The sequence below is a fragment of the Typopeltis vanoorti genome, chromosome 16, assembly GCF_054136105.1.
Source record: "Typopeltis vanoorti isolate ZY-2024b chromosome 16, IOZ_Tvanoo_1.0, whole genome shotgun sequence".
Classification (NCBI taxonomy): Eukaryota; Metazoa; Arthropoda; class Arachnida; order Uropygi; family Thelyphonidae; genus Typopeltis; species Typopeltis vanoorti.
In genome coordinates this window covers 79,224,443-79,247,038 of record NC_143564.1, presented here as the reverse complement: position 1 = coordinate 79,247,038, position 22,596 = coordinate 79,224,443, and the positions used below count along the sequence as shown (strand labels likewise).

At 36.6% G+C, this 22,596-nt stretch overlaps 1 protein-coding gene across 6 annotated transcripts in view; it reads right to left on the bottom strand.

Moving 5' to 3' along the window:
• vap (RAS p21 protein activator vap) overlaps window positions 1-22,596 on the bottom strand; it is a 689,463-nt gene that overhangs the window by 124,956 nt on the left and 541,911 nt on the right. For all 6 annotated transcript variants that reach the window (XM_090406565.1, XM_090406568.1, XM_090406566.1 and 3 more), the window contains one exon: window positions 5,005-5,091. In XM_090406565.1, coding sequence (XP_090262691.1) covers window positions 5,005-5,091 — 87 coding nt within the window. The remainder of the gene's footprint in view (window positions 1-5,004; window positions 5,092-22,596) is intronic.

The window sequence follows — 22,596 nt, the reverse complement described above, 5'->3', positions numbered from 1 at the left end:
TCGTTTAAATTATACAAAGAAAGTTTATTACAAAAAAAAAAACAAATAATAAAAAAAAACCTCTTATTTCCTTAAGTAACGAAATAAAAATATTGACTGAACTTCAAATTTACATTGTTAACTATAAAGAATAATTATGATTTAATAATCGAAATGAATTTGCAATTTACTTGTGATGTACAATAAGTAATTTTTCAGAAGAATTGTTTTGGAAGAAGTTTACTTCTTGTTCCTCCATAAATATATCTGGCTTCTGAATACTCTTTCGCCATATATGCTGGCAGTGAAAGAAATTTCTTGCTGTTTCCAAGACCCCATTACTATAGTGGTAAGGAGAAATTCATGGTTTTGTTAATTCCTCAAAAGGACCCAATAAATTTAGCACTGGTTCCATCAAAGACCACTGCTCTTAACATATTTAAATTGTTGTTGATTGTATAGATATCTAACATTCTTTTTTGTTTACACATTTCCTGTTTACATAATTTTACATTTTGCTGATTTTGAAACATAACATAAATCGCAAAAGTTCCAAACATTGTTTGTTTGTTTTATTATATATGACCAAAACTGTAAATACTCTTTTTAACTATTTTAAGAAATTTAAAGACTTCATAACATAAATGGATTTTAAGACCACATAATATAAACTAAATGAAAACAGACAACACCAAATTAGCAAATGAGCCTTAGCAAACGACTGTGCAAGATAAGGGAAAGCTTTTCCTGGAATCACTGCATTTGTTATGATGCATGCAACAATCAGTTTCTGCTTTGGCTGGGCCAAATACTGAATCTTTCTTCAGATTTGACTAAAGCTGAATAATTGCAAAACAGAATGAATCAGTTGAATACCAAAGCAAAACTGATTATTTGCTGCATCTCTAATGAAAAACAAAGAAAATTTTACAATAATGACAAAAAGCATGATCTATAATGCTACTGGTCCAAAGCAGGAAAAAAAAAAACTTTTGTTTTTAATTGTTATTGTTCTTTTTTTTTTTTTTTTTGACAATAAACCATACTGAAAATGACAAACCTTTCTGTATTTATTAAAAAAAAAAGAAAGAAAGAAAAAAAATTTAAATCAAGTTTCCTACTGTTATTATTGTGAGGTATATATGTGGTGAAAGGGTGAATCTATTGCACATTTAGTACAGTGGAGTGGGCTAAAGCTTGGATAATTCAGCAATCCTAAATAAGAGACCAAATGTGGAATCCTAAAACACAATCCAACTCAATATCACCAGAATTAAAGATCGGTACTATCAACATAAGAAGCCTGAATGGCAAAGAAATAGAGCAAGCTGAGGAATTAGATAAGTACCAGATCGACATAATAGGGGTGACTGAAACAAAAAAAAAGACAAAAACTGGTGAGATCTTTCTGAGCAATAAATACAAAATGCTATATTCAGGCAATGACAATAAAGGAAAAGAAGGAGTAGCCATAGTATTCAATACTAAATATGAGGCTAATCTTCTTGAATGCCAGGCAGTCTAAAGTGGGGGAGTGATGTGGGCAAATATCAGAATGGGGGACTTGACAATGAGACTTATTTGTGCCTATAGTCCCACAGAAGATTCTAAGGTAGAAGTGGAGGAATTTTTTAAGACTTTAGAGAAAGCAACTGACACAATAAAAAAGGAAAAGTTTGTCCTTCTTGGGGATCTAAATAGCAGAGTAGGAAATGATTGTCAGACATACAAGAATATTTGGGGAAAAATTTCGAGAAAAGAGCAAAGCTAATAATAATGACAAATATCTGTTGGATTTCTGCTCAGGACATGGACTGGTTATTACTAACACCATGTTCCAACATAAAAATGTGCACAAATTCACATGGAGAGAAGAGGCAAGGAATAAGAAAAGTCTCATTGACTATGTTATTGTTGATAGTGATATTTTCTCCCTGGTGCAGGACACCAGAGTGTACAGAGGATTTGAAATTGGAAGTGATCACTATTTAGTCTTGAGCAGGAAAAAATTGAATTTCATAATGAAAAGAATGACATGTAAGAAAGTTTTAAAGTGAATAAAAGTTGAGCAGCTCTCAGATGTGAACTGTAGACTAAAATACACAAAGATTATTGAAGAAAAATTGAAAGAGTTTGAGAACAGGAATCAAACCTTGGAGATTCAGTGGCAAGCTCTGAAGAAAACATTGACGGATTCTGCCAGAGAGGCATGTGGTGAGGTTGTCTGCAAGGATAGAAAAATCAGAACTCCCTGGTGGATACAGGAAGTTAAAGAGGCAGTGAAGGAAAAGAAGAAAGCATATCAAAAGTTCCTAGCAAATAAGTCAGCACAACCTGACTTATTTGCCAGGAATACAGAGACAAATTAAGAAAGCTAAACAGCGTGTAAAACTAGCTAAACAAAAGTCATGGGAGGACTTTGGCAAGAACATAGAAAAGACATATCAAGAAGGTGGAAAGATATTCTGGAAGAAGCTCAGAAATGGAGGAAAGAGTGCTGTAAAAGGAGTTAGAGATGACAAAGGTGATATGAAAACTGGAGAAAAAGATATCCTTGAAGTATGGAGTAATTACTTTGAAAAATTGCTAAATGAAACTAGCAGTGATGACAGTACAGTGATAAAAAACACTGACCAGGCATGCAATCAAGAATACATATCCATGCTTGAAGTAGAAAAAGCCATCAAAAGTCTGAAATGTGGAAAGGCAGCTGGAGTAGATGATATTAGACCAGAAATGCTCAAGTATGGAGGTATAAAAGTTTTACAGTGGCTACACTGCATAGTTCAGAGGGCCTGGGCAGAAGGACGAATTCCAGATGATTGGAGTAGAGCTCTCATAGTACCCATATATAAAAAGGGAAATAAAACTGAATGTGAGAATTACAGAGGTATTTCCCTACTGAGTGTTCCTGGCAAGATCTATGCAAGTATACATAAGAAACGGTTGAGAAGAATTGTGGAAGAAAAGCTGGGTGAAGAACAAGCTGGATTTAGGACAAATAGAAGCTGTCAGGATCAGATATTCACTTTACGACAAATAGTTGAAAAGTCATGGGAATATGACAAAGATCTGTATTTAAGTTCTGTAGATCTGGAAAAGATCAAGTTTTGGTTTTCACTAATTCATCATGACACACTCATATCTACCAGTAGTATACATTAATCCATGCATGAACATCCAGCATGACAGTGGATGCACACCTGCTGTTATTCATATCAAATAATTTCACTAGAGTTGTTAGCTGTTATTACTTGTTTTCTAGTTTTTTTAGTTTATTTATGTAATTATCCTGATGAAGTGAAGCAAATGAATTTCATGAATCTAGTTGAGAAAACAAAAATAATTTGTTATTCTATGTGAATTTATATATGAACTGGTAATTTAAATATTTTCTAATTTACACTCAACTGGCAGCATTCCTACTGTGGCTGTGATCATAGCTACAGAAGGTTTGAATACTTATAGTAGTTGATATATATAGAGAAAAAAGAAAGCAAGCTTTCTGAAAAGAATTAGAAATTGAACAAGCAAAAAACTTTATATCTGAAAACAAAAGGTGCACAAATATTAAGATTATGTCAAAAATTGCAAATTATAATTTTTTAAATAGCCACAAGCATGGAACAGAAAAACCAATGATCATAGTTTCTCCAACACCAAAGTAGAATCAAGCCAAATGAATAGTTCAGAGTGGCAAGATGTAATGTAATTTACTATATCTTTAAGTAGACATACCAGCCACTGAATTAGAAACCTGTATTATGTGGATGTACGTAAATGTCACTTACACAGCATATAAGGAATATACTTAATATGCGTCACAATGTGTACTAAGCAACTACTTAGGAATAATACTCGTCAGTAATTGTCAACAGTGTTGATCACAATGCAAAAAACAAAGGATCTTTCAGAGTTCGATAAAGGACTTATTGTGTGTGCCCATCTAGCTGGAGCTACAATTTTGAAAACAGCACAACTGACTGATTTTTCAAAAGCTGAGAGGTCTCTGATGTTTAATTCATTGAAAAATAACTCACATTGCTTGTCTAAGAGGCATAACTGTTATCCAAAGACATTCTGTCAGGATTGAAATCTGAGACAATGATTTCATTCCTTGTATAGACAAACAGAACTTTATGCAGCAAATGACCAAAGTATTTAATGGAGACAGTTCCCGACCCATATTTCACTGAACTATGAGTGGGAAATTGAAAAGGACTAGTATTGGCAATCACATACCTACACGAAAACCATCGATTTCTGCGAAAACAAGAAAATTTGTCTACAGTGGTGTTAGGAACACTGTGACTGGATAATGAAAAAAAAAGTCATGTGGTCAGACAAGTCATGGTACACCTTCTTCTATAATGATAGTAGGCAGAGAATTTGGTGGGAATCCCATGAAGAAATGAACCCAGCTTGTCTTGTAAACACAACTCAAGGTTCTGAAGGTGGTGTCATGGTATGAGGCATGTTCTGTTGGTACAGAATGAGTCCCCCTGATATTGCTGGAAGGTAGGCTGTCCTCCAAGGAATATCTGAACATTGTTGGTAATCAAATTCATCCTGCAATGTTGACTTTTAATCCAGCAGGTGATGGTTGTTTCATGGACAACAATGCTACTGTCCATTGTGGAAGAATTATTCAGAAGTGGTTCTGCAAGCATGACAACAACTTCCACCATCTTTCTTGGACACCACAAAGTTCAGATCTGAACCCCATTGAGAATATATGGGATATGTTAGAAAAACAGATCCAGGAGCAACGTCCTCTTCCATCAAATCTGAGCCAGTTCAAGAACTGTTTGGTGAACACCTGGTATGTTGTAGACATAGATGCAATCCAACACCATGTGGAATCTATGCCAAACCAGTGCTGTAATTCAGGCTAAAGGAAGTCCAACAAGGTATTAAATAAAGGTTTTTTATTTAATGGCTGGTATGTGTATTAATAGTATTTAAAGAATGATGATGAATTAAAATTTTACTATATTTCAATTAAAGAATATTTCTAATATCTACCTTACAACCCGTGTCTTTACCAGTGGATCATTTGGCCATTTTGCCATCACACTTTTTTGAAGACAGCTGCAAATATACCTCAACGTCCTAAATAAGGAGAAAAATTCACCCTCACATAAATATTGATTTTTAAATTCATTTTCTGCTGTAATTGAAACATTAATGTGTTCAACTATTTGTAACATTATGTAATGAAAATGAAAAAAAAAAGTTATAAAATACTAAAAGCGTTTGCTTTGGTTTTTATCATGATTAACATGGTAGTGTTAATTAACGTTACAAAAATGGAAGCATACACCAGTAGTGCGGAAGGTTTCAACTTGGAGAGCAAGTTTTTCCCTGGAGTTTTTGCAGTGGATAAGATACAGCAATTGTTTCATGTATGTGTCCAAAAATATTAAAGATTTATGGAATGTTAGATTGAATCATAAAAAGGATCATATTACAGTATGTGAAAAGTGCGATGAAAGGCTAGGACCTACCAAAAATGATGATGGCATTACCAGGAATAATCAAGAAATGGATGGGAGTGCTTGCAGCAGTAATAATAGAAGTGACGTGGAAGAGCTTAGGCAAGAGTTAATGAAAGTGTAGAGTCAAGTGAAATGTATGGAGGAGGAAATTGAACATTTAAAGAACTGGTGTTAATGAGAAGGAAGTTAATAAGAAGGAGCAAACATCTAAGGATGATAGGTTGCTTTATATGATGACTCAGTCATTAAAGGTGTGATAAAAGATAAAGTGCACAAGACATGTTTTGCAGGTAGTACAATAAAACAAATATCAGATGCTTTACATAGAAGGAAGGAATGGTGTCAGAATTAGTGATGGGCAGCACAAACAACTTGAATAGTGCAACAAAGAACGTGGAAAAGGTTTTGAAGAAGTTGTTGCAGGAAGTGAAGAATAACAGTGTCATTGGGAAAGTGGTTAGTTTTTTGTCCAGATATGACAGTAGTGAACTCAGAAGGAGAGGAAAGGTACTGAATGACAAAATGGGTAAATTGTGTCGAGCAGAGAGTGTTCAATTTGAATGTATGGAAATGTATGGAATGAATCTGAAGGGAAGTTAGAGTGGTTCAAAGATGACGGAATGCATTTGAATGAGTTTGGTGTTAGTCATTGGGAGCAACTGTTGTTTAATAAGAGTGCACAGGGTTCATATAATAGTATGACTAAGAGTCAGAGAAAGGTTGAGAAGCAGGTTATGGAAGGATGGGAAGAGGATGGATACAAAGGTGAGGAAGTGATTATAACAGAGCAAAGTGATGAAGTGCAAACCAGTGGGGATGGTCAGAATGAAGAGAGAAGTGCACTACAGCAGAGAGAGAGTAAAGAGTGACTGTGTTGATGGGATGGCCTCAAAGAGTGGAGAATTGCCACTTGTATACTAATGTACAGAGTATCAGAAATCAGTAAAGGGGCTTTGTAGCATTGATTGAATTAGTATGCCCAAAGATAATTGGCATAAGAGAAACTTGGTTGACTGAGGATGATATACTGTCAAGACTTGAAATGGTAGGATATAGAATTTTTCGAAAATATAAAAAGATGAAGACAGGACGGGGAGTACTGTTAATGGTAACAGAGGAAGTGGAAAATAGTAGTATATGTGAATTTTGAAGCTGTTTCATGTGAAGTTGAGATCAATATAATAGTATATCTAATAGGATGCTGTTATAGGCAGGGAAAGTAGAAAACATCGACTGTGAAATGTTTAAACAAATTAGTTGGGCAAGTAAAAGGAAGATGATTCTAATGGGAGATTTTCATTACAGGAATGTGCACTGGAAAGAAGAGATAGTGTATATATAGTGTATAGTGTAATAACAATCTGAAACAGCATGTGATGAAAGCAACATGAGGTTTATCAGTATTAGATTTGGTGATATCAAATGATATCACCAAATGTGATATCATTTGATATTATTTGATGTGGTTGTGAATGAGGTATCAACACTGCCATCTGTTGGTGAAAGTGATCATGAGGTTTGGATCATGATCATTGGTTTGGAAGGCAGTCAAACAGGAAAAAGTTGTTATCAAGAAGGTCTATATATGGAACTATAAGGTAGATTATTACTAGAAGCTCTGTAGTCAACTAGCATTGATACATTGGGTTGATAAATTATGTAGAAAAGATGTTGACAGTGCATGGGAAATGATAAAGCAGTATCTAACACAAGCGATGCATAACCGGGTACCAAAAGTTAAGCGAATAAAATAGAGTAAGAGTGAAATGGATGAACAGTTAAATCAAGCAAGCAGTGTTACAAAAGAAGTTGTTATGGAGGAAGTACAAGACGGTTTACAGTGACCAGATGCATCAAGAATATAAAGCGCAGGCCAGAACAGTGACAAGCATGGTTAGAAAAGCAGAAGTAGAATATGAGAGGAGATTGGCCAGTCAGGTCAGAGCTAATCCTTGAGATTTTTTTCTCTGACATGGCAAACAAGAGGAAAAATAATTATGGCAGGTTGATGCTGGTGGATAGTTATTTTGGCAGAGTTACCATAGCAAATAACATAGTGGAATTATTTAACGAACACTTCATCAATGTATATCATAGTGCTGTAAATAATGCTGTGCAGCATGCAGAAGGGAGGCAAGTATTAGGAGAATTAAAGGTGAAAGAATCGGAGTAGTTTCATGTGTTGCTTGGGGTAGATGTTAATAAGGCTGTGGGAATGGATGACATATCACTATGCATTTTAAAAAAAATGTGCAAAAGAGTTAGCCATGCCCTTGTCCTGGTTATTTAATGAGAGTCTTGCAGTGGGTAAAGTTCCTGAGGCATGGAAAGAAGGCAAAATAATACCTCTCCACAAGCATAGCTCAAGACCAGAAGTTTCTAATTACAGACTGGTCTGTGTGTCTGCAGTTATGATCAAAGTGTTGGAAAAATTCATTAAAAATAGAATACATGATTGGGTTGACAAAAAAATAGATTACTACACATCATGTAGTAATCTATCGAATGCACAAGCATTCGCTAAATTACTACATGATAAGTTGGTGTACAAGCTGAAGAGGATATAAATGGATAGGAGATTGCCTCTAGGAATGATACCAGCAAGCTGTGTATGATGGAGCTATGCCTCAGAAAAGGAAAGTGACCTGTGCCGTACCTCAGGGTTCTGTTCTTGTGCTCCTACTGTTTAACTTGTTTGTTAATATTTCTTGTGAATTGACTGGGGATCATCAAATGTTTGCTGATGATGCAAAGTTAGGTAGAATTATTAGGAGTAGAGCTGATGTTAATTCTCTACAAGAAGATTTGCAAGGTGTTACACTTCATACTGTATTGGTGGAGTTGTACATCAGGAAGTGGATGAGATTCCAGATCTTAGAGTGATGGTGGACAGTGGACTGAAGTTCTGAGGGCACATTGCACATGTTGCAAAGACTACCATCATATTTTTTTTTTTTATGTTGGGCCCATATACGAAAGGTTGGCTGGTCAACCTATAGTACTTTAGTACCGTATATGGGTAGTGGGATGGGAAAGGAGGAACTTGCTAACATTCGATTTGAAAGCCTGTATATTGTATTCCTTGGGAAATAACTCAGGGGGGGAAGACTGTTCCACAGTACAGCAGTAGCAGGGGTGAAGGAGGAGGAAAAGAAACTTGTTCTGTGGGTTTCAAGGTGTACTGTGAAGGGATGTTAGGAGGTGGCTGTATGTGTTCCAATGGGTTTAGTACAGAGTGGGGGAATTAATGATGTTGTTTCAGATAAGCATTTTCCATGAAAATATTTGTAGAATATACAAATTGCAGAGACTAAACATCTATGTGAAAGTGGGGGAGGTGAGTTGGTAAGAGATGGATCATTTATCAGTCTATTAGCTGTCTTTTGTATTGAGGCAAGCATTTTGAGGGAGCTTTTAGGAGCCCCACTAAAAATGTGATAACAGTATTCGAGAGCTGGGCGGATTTGCGATTTGTATAAGGTTAACAGCTGTTTTGAAGTGAAGTAACGTCTTGAGCGAAAGAGAAAGCCTAGCTTTTTGGAAGCTGAGGATACAATGGTTGTGATGTGTTTATGCCAGGAGAGGCCCAAAGCCATGGTAATTCCAAGAAGAGAGATTTCATCTTGTCTGGGGATTTGAGTGTTATCAAAAATAATACAGAATGGGTTTTACTAGCGTGTGGACAGACTTGTGTTCATCGAATATGTTGTTTATTATTTTACCAGTATAATAGAACACAGAAACTAAGTAAATAATTAATTTATTAACTTGATGCTGATATTTCGCTGGTGTTATAACCAGCATCTTCTGAGCACAAAAACACTGTTTGTCACAATACGCGAGACTAAAACAACATGGTGTACTTAAACAAAATTGTAGCAGCAACACAAAGACTAGAGTCCTGATTTTGGCACCCTCTATCTGAAAAAAAAAAAAAAAAAAAAAAGCTATCATATATTACTAGAGTCCTAGAAAAGTGTTAGTTTTTTCTTAATATGACTGTCTCCCAGATCTTCGGCAAGTTAATACAGCCATATTTGTTGAGATTTGGAGTGTGTTTTAGGGCTTCTGTCGCCTCTAAGAACAATCTCTCTGATTTATACGGGTTTCTGTGTAGTACTTTTGTGTTTTTCCAGTTGATCCTGTGTGCAGGGGTATCCAGAGCATGGTCTGCTAGGCCCGACTTCCCATAATGATAATTCCGGACGTATCTTTTATGTTCGCTGATGCGGATGTTCACAGTTCTTCCTGTTTGACCGTAGTAGGCTTGATTGCATGAGCAGGGTACTTGGTAGACTCCTGGATGTGATAAAGGAGGAATGCTGTCCTTGGGTGAGCGGATGAGGGTGGCTAATTTGCTACATGGTCTGAATGTGGTGCGTAGTTTATGTTTATTGAGAATTCTTGAGATCTTTTCGGATGTGCCTTTAATGTAAGGGATGGTGACTGTTTTGTTGTAGTTCTCTGTGGTGGATGGTGGGAGGGGTTTCTTAGGAGTGTTTAGTATTTTGTTTATTTTATGTGGATTGTAGCGGCCAACCTTCCACCATCCACCACAGAGAAACCCCTCCCACCATCCACCACAGAGAACTACAACAAAACAGTCACCATCCCTTACATTAAAGCCACATCCGAAAAGATCTCAAGAATTCTCAATAAACATAAACTACGCACCACATTCAGACCATGTAGCAAATTAGCCACCCTCATCCGCTCACCCAAGGACAGCATTCCTCCTTTATCACATCCAGGAGTCTACCAAGTACCCTGCTCATGCAATCAAGCCTACTACGGTCAAACAGGAAGAACTGTGAACATCCGCATCAGCGAACATAAAAGATACGTCTGGAATTATCATTATGGGAAGTCGGGCCTAGCAGACCATGCTCTGGATACCCCTGCACACAGGATCAACTGGAAAAACACAAAACTACTACACAGAAACCCGTATAAATCAGAGAGATTGTTCTTAGAGGCAACAGAAGCCCTAAAACACACTCCAAATCTCAACAAATATGGCTGTATTAACTTGCCGAAGATCTGGGAGACAGTCATATTAAGAAAAAACTAGCACTTTTCTAGGACTCTAGTAATATATGATAGCTTTTTTTTTTTTTTTTTTTCAGATAGAGGGTGCCAAAATCAGGACTCTAGTCTTTGTGTTGCTGCTACAATTTTGTTTAAGTACACCATGTTGTTTTAGTCTCGCGTATTGTGACAAACAGTGTTTTTGTGCTCTGAAGATGCTGGTTATAACACCAGCGAAATATCAGCATCAAGTTAATAAATTAATTATTTACTTAGTTTCTGTGTTCTATTATACCGTTAAAATAATAAACAACATGGGTTTTACTAGCGTTGAAGTTGACGAGGTTATCTGAGCCCCATCGGAGGATGTTTTAAGGTCTGCGTTAAGGGAGGTTGTGGTTGATGTTCTGTGGGTTGAAGTGAGTTGTGTAGGGTAAAGTTTATCAAATGAAAGGGAGGAGTGCAATGTGCTGTCATCTGCAAAGCTGTGTATTGGGTTGGAGGTCAACTGAAGTAGGTCATTGATGTATAGAAGGAAGGGGGTTGGTGAAAAAACTGAACCTTGTGGGACCCCAGCATTAATTGGATAGTGGGAGGATAGGGAGCCATCTACCATTACACATAGTGTGCGTCCAGACAGAAAGCTGGCAATCCATCTGCAGAAGTCCTGAGACAGTCCAAATGATGGAAGTTTGCTTAGTAAGCCTTTGTGCCAGGTCAAAGGCTTTAGAGATATCGAGTGCAACTACTTGGGATTCGCCAAATTTTTCCATGGTATACGTCCAGAGATGGGTCATATATGAGAGCAGGTCACCTGTTGATCGGCATCAGCGGAATCCGTACTGGTGGTCGCTTAATAGCTGGGTACCTTCAAGGTAGAGAAGCAGTTGAGGGTGGGAGTAGTGTAGGGCAAAAGTTGTGACCAATTGCTTTGGCAAGAGACCAAAAGGCATGGCTGCCACTAGGACAGGATGCAAGTTTCCCGCTTTTCGCCCGTTCAAATTCTGTTTTGGAATCATTGATAATTTTTTTGCATCTGTTTCGGGCTTCAGTATAGGCACTGAAGAAGGATGGAGTTCTTAATTTGAGCCAGTTGTGGTATGCCTGGTTTTTCATTAGTACAGCCTTGGAACATCTTTTGGAGAACCAGGGTTTGGATAGGGGACGGCAGTTCAGAATGGTGTGGGGAATGTATGTTATCATGCCACTGAGGATTACTTTGGTGATGTATTCGGTGCATATGCTTGGATTGGAAGACTGCAAACAATAGTCGGACCATGGGAATGAAGCATAGTAATCTCGGAGGTTGTCCCATTTGGCACTGTTATAATGGCAGACTACTCTTATGCAGGTGTGACTGTGTAAGCGTTGTTGTATGGGACAGGAGATGAGCACTAGGTTGTGGTCAGAATTACCCAGGAGACTAACTACATTCACTGTATATTTGGAAGGATCATTGGTAAGGAAGAGATCTAGGGTATTTGAGGAGTGATCTGGGTTATCTGGTATTCTGGTTGGTGTGTGAACTATTTGTGTAAGGTCATTGGTGATGGCAAATATTTCAGCATCTCTGCCTGCAGGCAGAGATGCTGAAATGTGTACAACTGGAAGAGGAAAGCCAGTTGGTATTATGGACATTAAAATCACCTACGAGGATAATTTCACTATTAGGATAGTGGGACTGGAGGAAATCAACTTTTGAGGAGAGTAAATTAAAGAGCTCGGAGTGGTTGGTGGCATTGGGAGAGCGATAGAGACAGCAGATGAATTTTATTGAGTGGGGGAGGGATATTTTTAGCCAAAGAAGGTTAAAGTTGAGCAATTCTAGGTGATCGATTTAGGTGCTCTCTGGCAGGGTATGTCAGAGCAGATATATGCACACACACACACACCTCCTTGGGTCGAAAGGAGTTAAATAGTGAATAGTTTGGATGGTTGAGATGGATGGTGCTGCAGGAAGGTGAAATTTGAGTTTCTGTTAAGAACAGTAAGTGGAGTTTGGTTGACTGTAGATGATAGTGAACGCTATTAAGGTTGGAGTTGAGACCATGGATGTTGGTGTAGTGGATATGCAAGGGTCTTGCACGTTTCCTATGCAGTGCCTGCATACTGGTCTCCTTGGTGGCTACTAGTGGCGTCACTTGGTTTTTGCACAAGTTTGATTTGTTTGTAGTCTATGGTCCAGCTATTTTCTCCATTTTGGCATTTTTCTTCTAGCTGTCTTTGTTCCCTCTGTTCAATGGTTAAGTCAGGTCGAGCACGTACACGCGAATGGGGGCAACTGTCCTTTAGTTTGCTATTTATCGCCATTATTAATTTGGAAGTGTTTGTCGGTGTACATTCCTGGGATCGACGTTGCATTCACCTGCTAGTTTGCTAACTTCTTCTTTTAAAGTCTCCTGCTTTTGACCTTGAGCGACGCATTACCATTGATGCGATTAAATCACGGAGTTCGTTAGCGGGTACAGATGCACTTACGATTGGCCGCTGGCCGTCGAGTATCTCTAGATTTGCTTCCAACTTTCAGATTTTGGACAAGAAAGTATTGATCGTGCTATTAAGGTGTTGTTTGAGATTTTCAGGTCGTTTGCCTAGGTTCAGCAGCTGTTTAACAGAAGGAAGGCACATCGAACAGAAAAAGAGCTGGCTCAGTTCGATAAAAAAGCTTGAGCGCCGATTCATCTATTTCTGCGTAGGAAGTATGTAGCCAGTTGCAACAGAAATCGCACAATATACCTTTTTTCCTTTCGGTAACTTCGGTTTCGCAACTGCGGCACTTCGTATTGTCTTTCAGTTTGTTGGCTATTGGCTACACTACACTGACGGGACTAGAAGTAATCTTTCGTTGTTGGCCTTTGTTGCCACCATCTTTACTTCGTGCGCTTTTATGAGGCTGTTTTTTTAATTGAAAAATAACTGATATGAAGGACTATGGGTACTTACGAGTTGTGTACCCATAGTCCTTCATATAAGTAACTGGCTCCTTAGTACCCTCTGTATTCCATTTACTGGTTATTTTGCACAAAAAATATACTTGCAATTACGATAAAATTTGGAAGCACAAGTTTAACAAAACTTATTCACAGGCGCTGCCTATCGGGTTGCTGCTATGATAAAAAGTACATTAATGTATAGGGATAAGGAGGTGGTGGTGCATCTATATAGGGAATTGGTCAAACAACATATGGACTATTGTGCTCAGATTTGGTCACCTAGTTTTCATTGTGATTTGGAAAAACTAGAGAGGGTCCAAATCACAATGAAACAATCACAAATAACAAAAAGTGATATCAGGATTCTGGAATGTTGGTTATGAACTGCATTTGAGAGAATGTGGATAACAGAAGTTGGTGGATAAGAGAAAAAGAGGAGATATGATAGACACCTTCAAGTTAGTTAAAGGATTCTATCAGATTAATACAGAAGAAATTATAAAAAGAGTGGATGTTAAGATGGGAAGAATGAGGGGGGCCATACCTGTAAGTTGTATAGGGATGTGGTGAAAAAGGGAGTGAGGAGTAGACTTTTTACATCAAGAGTTGGTAGTGAGTGGAATGCACTGACCGAGTGCAGGTAGTGTAAATAACTTTAAAGCTCATTATGATAGACGTGTTGCTGGTTGAATGAGCCTCCCATGATGAGTCTGTCGACTCCATGCAGGTTACCAAATAATAATAATAATAATAATAATAATAATAACAACAACAATAATAAAACCAGATGTCTAATATTCAGGAGAGGATACAGATTTATGAGAAACACGTTTTTTATAATTTGGAAATACTTTCTTATTTCTGACATTAATTATGGTATAAGGGCTTAAAGTGAATGACAGAAAGAACAGACAATACCATAGATTACAAGAAATTACATTATCCTTTTCACCAATATATTAAACAAGTGACATTTGAAAAATGTTACCTATTTGTGCTTATGGCATCATTAAAGAAAAAAAGAAACAATTAGTTCTTGTTAGAGACAAACTGTAGAGTAGAAAATGAATCAGAATCCCACAGAAGAAATATTAGGAGAAAATTAGAGAAAAGAATAGTGTAGGAAAAAAAATTGTAATGGTAAGTATCGGTTGGATTTCTGCTCAGAAAAGGGACTGGACAAAGACACTACTAATCATGTTACAATGACGTTGTCACCAATTGGCGAGAGTGATCATAGGGTCTTGACTTGGGAGGTGGCTAAATGTGTGGAATTTTCAATTAAGACAGGATACATGTGGAATTACCGGGCTGGTAAGTATGACAAGCTTAGGAGTTTGCTTGGTTCAGTGCAGAGCTGGTCCGGTATCCGGTATTTGTCCTAGGCAAAGAAAATTCAGGTGCCCCTATACATTGTCTCGCTATATATATTGTGTCATACTCACACAAGCACACATACATCTACACACTTGGTTATTTATAAAAATAATATCATTATGAACATTAAAAAAAATTATTAATCAAAACCAATATATTTGTATACATATATGATTACTCCTAATATCTGTAAAGCAAGAAAATTATTACATCTTAAATACAAATATTATAAAAAATTAATCTTTAATTTATTATTAATTAAGGTTTTACTAATTTTTTTCAAAGGTTGAAATTTTTCCTCAAACTATGTAGCAAAATCTGGCGCCCCAAAGTCTTAGTGCCCCTAGGTGATTGCCTAGGTTCGCCTAATGATAAAACCGGCCCTGGTTCAGTGCCATGGCACGTAAAACTGCAAGGGTTGGATGTTAATAGTGCATGGGAGGTGATTAAGGAGTGTTTGCAGGAGGCAATGGCTGACTGTATACCTAAAGTCTGAATAGTAAATCAAGTAGGGGTTAAATGGATGAATAATACTATTAAGCTTGAGCTGCAAAAAAAAGAAACAACTGTGAAGAGAATTTAAGGAGAAAGATGACCGGCAGGCACATGAACGGTATAAAGCGCAGGCAAGAAGGGTAACGAGTGTGGTAAGAAAAGCAAAAAGAGGATTATGAAAGAAAATTAGCCATGCAGGCTAAAGAGAATCCCAAACAGTTTTTCGATATGTTGCAAGTAAAAGAAAAAATGTCTACAGCAGAATGATTTTAAAGAATGCCGAAGGTAGGGAGGTAACCGAATCAGTTGATATAGTGGAATTACTGAGCGAGCACTTTGCAAGAGTATATCATCTAGGTGGTGACATTGCAGGAATGAAGGAACCAACAGCTAATACGGGAATGGTGGTGAATAAAGTGGAGGCGAATAGTCTATTACAAAACCCCAATACACCTGTGGGATTGGATGATATACTAGCTCGTGTCGTACATGAAGTGGCTAAAGAATTGTCAGTGCCTTTGACCATTTTGTTTAATTTGAGTCTCGGGTCTGGGTTAGTCCCGAGGGGGCAGAAAGAGGGAAAAATTGTTCCACTGCATAAAGGAGGTTCCAAAACTGCTGTTGTAAATTACCGACCGATCAGCATATCAGGAATCGTTGTCAAGGTCTTGGAGAATATAGTCAAGAGGAAAATACAGGATTGGAGAGATGAAAATAGGATACTGTATGGGGGACAGCATGGTTTTGTGAAGGGTAGATCATGCCTCAGTAACTTGCTCACATTTTATAACACAGTGATGGCTGAACTGGATAAGGTAATGGGTTTACAGTGATTCTACTGGACCTTGCTAAGGCCTTTGACAGGATACCACATGGAATTCTAATCAGTAAACTGCAGCATATGAGGATGGATATAGTGTTGGTGAGATGGATAGGAGGGTGGTTAATGGAGAGATATCAGAGAGTGGTTTATTCAAGAGCAGAGTCCAAAAGACGGCCTGTGACTAGTGGTGCGCCGCAGGGTTCTGTTCTTGGACCACTACTGTTTAATTTGTTCATTAACGATATAGGAAAAGATCTGAGAGAAACTGTTCATTTGTTTGCTGATGATGCACAGTTGGGTAGAGCAATAGTGAATGCACAGGATGTCAAAATTTTGCAGGATGATTTGGATATTGGATAGTTTTGAGGGCTGGGCTAAGGAGAATGGATGTCAGTTTAATGTGTCAAAATGTAAGGTTATGCATTTTGGGGTGAAAAGATTAGCAGCAGTATACAACACATTGGTGGAACTGTACTCCAGGAGATTGACGAGGCCAGGGATTTGGGAGTGTTGGTGGATAGGGAGTTGAAGTTTAGTGGGGCACATTGCAAAAGTGGCTAAATCAGCTCATCAAATCACTTGGTTGCTGAAAAATACTTGAACAAGCAGAGACAAACAGGTTATTGTTCCTCTGCATCGAGCCTTGATAAGACCCCGCCTAGACTATTGTGCCCAAATTTGAGTGCCAGGGTTTCTTCTTGATGGGGAGGAGGTGTAGATGATCCAAAGACAAGTGACCAAGATGATAGCAGGTCTATGGAATGAACCTTATGAGAACAGGTTGAAGATTTGTGGGTTGCAGAAATTGGTTGATAGGCAGAAAAGGGGTGATATGATTGAGACATTCAAATTACTGAAGGGTTTCTATAAGATTAATTCAGAAGATATTTTTGAGAACAGGACTGGTGGTGGGAGGACTAGGGGCCATCCATGGAAGCTGGGCAAGAGTGTGGTTAGAGCAAGGCGACGTATGTCAGATACTGTGTGAATGTTGAATAGCTGTTCTGTTTCCCCTCCAAGCATCAGGCCTCTTTTTGAGTCTCATGAATATGTTGCATTACCTCAAGATAAAACTCCTTGTTCACTGTCTAGCCTTGCCTTGTGGAAGAAATTCACAGTGAACAACGCCCTCAGAATCGAAAAAACTATCATCATCACTTTGACGTTTGACCCCACTTGTAGCACTTTTTGGGGTCGTGGTGACCCTTTTGACATCCACTGTGACAATCGAGTTTTTTTTCAATGGCATAGCCATAAACTACGTCTCATCCCCAGTAATGATGCTATTAAAAAAGTTGTCATTCTCATAAGCTCGACAGAAAAGCTCTTGGCTCACATCAACTCAAATTTGCTTTTGATTGTTAGTCAAAAGGCGAGGAACAAAGTTGGCAGCAATGCATGCATTCCCAAAAATTTTGCATACAAATCTAATGAGAGACAGTTTTGAAATGTTTACTTCTTCGGCTACCTCATGAACAGTTAAACGGCAGTTAGAAGGGATGACTTCATGAATTTTTGCAACATTTTTGTCAATTTTTGATATTCACAGTCTTCTCGAATGAGGATCATCGTTCGACTGAAGTTCAGCCATCTATGAATCGTTTCGACCACTCATATGTTTGAGTCCAGCCTAAAGCCTCATTCTCAAATGCCGTTTTTAACATTTCAAATGTCTCCATGAAAGATTTTTCCGATTTGAAGCAAAACTTCACACAAATTCACTGATCATGAAAATCGCTCATTTTAAACACAACAAAATATCGCCATGTGCACCAAACATGTGTTGACACAAATGGACATAGTACAATAACTAAGCAAAATATCATGTTGCAGTTTTTGCTAGGCTATTTCCCAATGTTGCTGCTAGACTGCAGCATATGAAACACACAGCTAGTGGCACTTGTTGGTGTGATAATTCAAAAGTTTGGGAATTTCCCAGACAAACCTCGTATTACTTTTTGGTGTCCATCCATCAGCCACCTTTGTATCTTTATCACCAGTTTTGTATCCATTCTCATGAGTTCTAATCTGTGTAACAGAGTTCCATGTGATATCCTATCAAGTACCTTTGCAACATATAGCATTATCATGGTGTAGTCATCCCCTTTATCCAACTCAGCTGACAATTTATTATCAAAAGTTAATGTATTACTAAGGCATGATTAACCCTTCACAAAGACATGCTGTACTCCAGAGTGCATTACATTTTATCCACCCATTTCTGAATTCTTTGACCAACTTTTCCAATATTTTTACTATTATTCTGAGATGCGCTTGTCTATAATTTGCTACTGCAGTCTTGGAGATTCCTTTAAGCAAGAGATTATTTAGCCCTCCTTCCACTTACTACCTTGGGACTTTACCAGATAAAATACTAATATGATTGAAATCCATACTATATATTTCTTGTCATGTATAAGAAAATAAAAATTCAACCCAGTAAAAAATGAATAAATATAATGCTACAATGAGAATAATATTTTTTGCTACTATATTTAAAGTAAAATTTTTATATTTGGGAATGGGATTAAACTAACTCTTCTTCTTCCTAGCACTATGTCCCACTTGGTGCAGAGTCAGCTGTGATGATATGACTTTGGAAGACTTCAACCGGCTTGTCACAGAGCCTGACTTTGTGTGTGTGTGTGCGCGTGTGTGGGAGCACAAGGAGAAAGACAATCACAAACATCCATGCCCTAGATGGGACTTGAACTTGCAGTCTCTTGGCCAACCAGGTCAGCATATTAATTAACTGAACCAACAGTTTTTGTCAGAACAGTTGTTGCTAAAGAGATTAAATGACTGCAATAAAATAATCTTGTTTCAATGCCATTACCTGGAGTGCTGATTATTTGGTAATTATCATTCAAAAACATTACATATAACTACTGTAAATTTCTGAAAAATTATAATGCTCCAAATGTTTAAAGCGGAAAAGAAAAAGCTAAGCTATTTATGGCGATGGAGCAGTCCCTTTTTAACAATTAGGCTTAAGTGTTAATTTTAATGAAGATTTAATTGAAGGATATTAATTTACATACATGTAAAATCTTGAAGATAAAGATGGTAAAAACTTGACAAGATAGCAATAACCGAGTAAAGAAAATACATTCAGATAAACAAAAACTTAAAAACCAATGATTTAAAATAATTAACACTGAAAAGATGAATTACATAAATTTTGGATTTGAAGGAACTGAGAATAAAAAACCTATTATATACATAGTAAGCCAGCAACAAATATGATGAATGCTGGCCATTTCATTAAAAAGTCAACTGGATACATAATTTTTTGTGAAATGTATTAGGAAAAGTTTGGATGGTTTGAGAGTATAGGGGAGTAATTTATTTTGTTTAATTTCCATGAGGGGGGACAGTAAATAGGGTCTTTTTGTGTTTATGACACATTGGGTGGTTCGCTCTTATTGCTAGTGATTCAGAACAATGTAATTTTCTTGGAAATGGAAAAGGTCATCATTATTGATTTCCAAGTGTTGGATTCTGAATGAAGAGAAATGGAAACTGTTAATATATCATTCAGAGTCCAACATAATCTAACATTCCCTGAGCAACATTTTTATTTTTTTTTAAACTAATAGTCTCATGCTCATTATTTGCAATTTATGTAATTTCTTCAAGTTATGCTAATTGATATTTATTTATTTATATATGTTTGGGATAAATTACAGTTATGAAAAGCTGTGTATTAAGATATTAATTTTGTGAATATGATTCCTTTAATATAATATAAGAAACTGTAATATATGTAATTTTAATATATCCAGAAGATTCTTTGTGGGATCATTTGATTGGTTGTTATGAGAGAACATGCAAATTTCTCCTAGCGCGTGCTGGAACGTGAACTGTTATAAACGAAAGGAAAAGCAAGTTTGATGAAAGCTAAACCAGTGAGAACCAGTTTTTGGCAGGAAAAAGGAAGGAGTAGATACGAAAACAAAAGTTAAAACAGAATCTAGTGGGGAAGTATAGAGAATGGTAGTTGGAGATTGGAAGGGAATTTTGACATGCCGAAAACGGAATTTAAAGGACCGGGAATCATTTGGTATTTTAACTTACCTTTTTCTAAGTTGGATTTATACCAAAACTTCCTAACGCCTAACAGTGGAATAGTGCAGGAAATAGGATAATACGTATAAGAAAAAGCAGAAATAGGTAGATAATTTAAACCACGTGCATAAAGGTTATATTCCCCCGAGTCTATAAATCAGTCGTGGAAGTGGAAAATTCTTTTAAGTCTGTGTTATTACAAAGTAAAAGTCAGCAAGGAGACTTAAAAATTGTTGTTCGATGCACTTATATGTTGAAGCTATATCCTGGTAAGATTACCTTTACTATACTTAGCAAGAAGTAACGAAAATTAATTCCTCCGAAAGTAAATTGTTCCTAGTTGCAGTATTCAGTGAGTCAAGATTTAATATGTGATGTACTAAGACTTTTCCCTCTTCAAATGATAAATGCTATGTTAATGAATTAAGTGTTCATTAACTGAATAAGAATACTGTGAAGTCTATTTGTTGTAATTTAGGAATCTCGAACTTAGATGAACTAAAATTGATTAACTGAGCCTAGAGAATTACAAATGAATGTCTGAATGTTCATGAGTTGTATTCTTCTGAATATCTTGAACTGATTTGATATTTAAAAATGTTTTGAAATATAACCTTAATCAGAGTAGAGTTATGATATAAGTTCTTTGTAATAAGAAGGATAAGATCTGTTATATATAATCTTTAATTATAAAGTTTAAGCTCAGCTGAGTAGTATACTAGTGACTTAATGAGAGCTTTATATACGTTCAATCATAATGTCCCTGTTGGAATATTGTGTTATGATGTAATTTATGTGTCACTGCATTAAATAATTTTGTTTGAATTGAATCTTGTATTTGCCTCATTGTTTCATTGCACCGCTCATTAAAATAATTCGAATCTCAGCGGGAACCCTATGTAATAAAAACCTCGGCCTAAAATCAACTTATGATAACCTGATACAGTTGAAGGTTGATTTATCTAAGTTGCTCTTGCAATTTCTGAATATGGAGTGGCGCAGTATAATATAACTTTTCTTCATATTCGATTGATATATCAGCCTACAACCAATAAATACCAACGAGAGAGAGTTATAAGACGATAAAACATGATTGAGCAGAAGTTACGATCCAACACAAGAAACTGAATCCTACAGAAGTTTTACTTTGATATAAAATTTATTTAAATTAGATATTAGTGTGTAGTTAAAATTTTAACTACACACTAATATCCAGAAATGCAATATGAAATGCTAAATTGTACTAAATGAAAAATTCTTATAATTTCCACTACTTTCATTCTGAAATTATAATTTAATAACTTTCTTTCACTGCAAAATGGAATGTTATTGCTATTTCAAGCACAATGCTGTAACTAGTAATGGGGTGAAAAATAGTGGACTTAAGCACAAGTTGTTTTGCTGCATTTCTGAGCATGCACAAGGATAAAAGGACATTAACATATGTTGTTAAGTGTTCAACTATTCAGGAGTAAAAAAGAACTAACTCAGCAGAAGGAGAATTGTGGAGCTTCTGTATCTTCAAATACATGGAAGATTGAATAGAAATTAGAAAACAAGTTGGAAATGGATGGCAGAGAGAGAGATCCTCTTAAAAAGAGATATGTGTGTAGTTTTATCGTAGTCATTAAACATTTGAATAACATATAGTCATTAAACTATTGAATAAATCCATAGAGGATTTATTCAATTAATAATGGAACAAAAAACTTGATTACTTTCCAGCTTATATAGAAATGGACCTAGTAAAGTTTGTGTCTTATTTTATTTAGGAGCCTGGGCATAAGTGATTTGACACTATGGAAACGATTTTAATATTTTATTCAGTGAGACTTTCATATAGAAAGTGAATTAAGTCAGTGAGCTATTCTGGATAAAGATAACATATGCTGTGTTTAGTGTTCTATGATTTAAGATGCAGGAAGAATTTAACTGACTTATGTTGCTGTCACATAGGAAGCAGCTCCTATGTTAGTTTTCTCTCCTGTGCCAATTCAAAAAAAGAATGTATGTTTTGGAGGAGAGACAAATTCGAGAAATTTGTTCCTAAGATAACTATTAGTTTATGTAATGAACTGAAGTACATACCACTGCCTGCACAGTTCATTTACATTGATTTTATGTTGTGTATATTCATGTTCTTTTTGTAAATTGAAGATTTTTCATTTGGCTATAAGGATGTCAGAGGAATCATTCTTTTAATGGGTTAAATGGCTAAAAGGTTAATGTAAGAAATTAACAAGTTATATATTTGATATCCTGGATACAAATCTATGTGAAAATTTGATGCAGAGTTTAGTAGCATTACCAGGATTACATGCACAAGAAAGATGTTAAAAAATAACCCCCACACCAATCCCTAACCAGAAGACTTTGGTAAGTAAGAACATTAGAA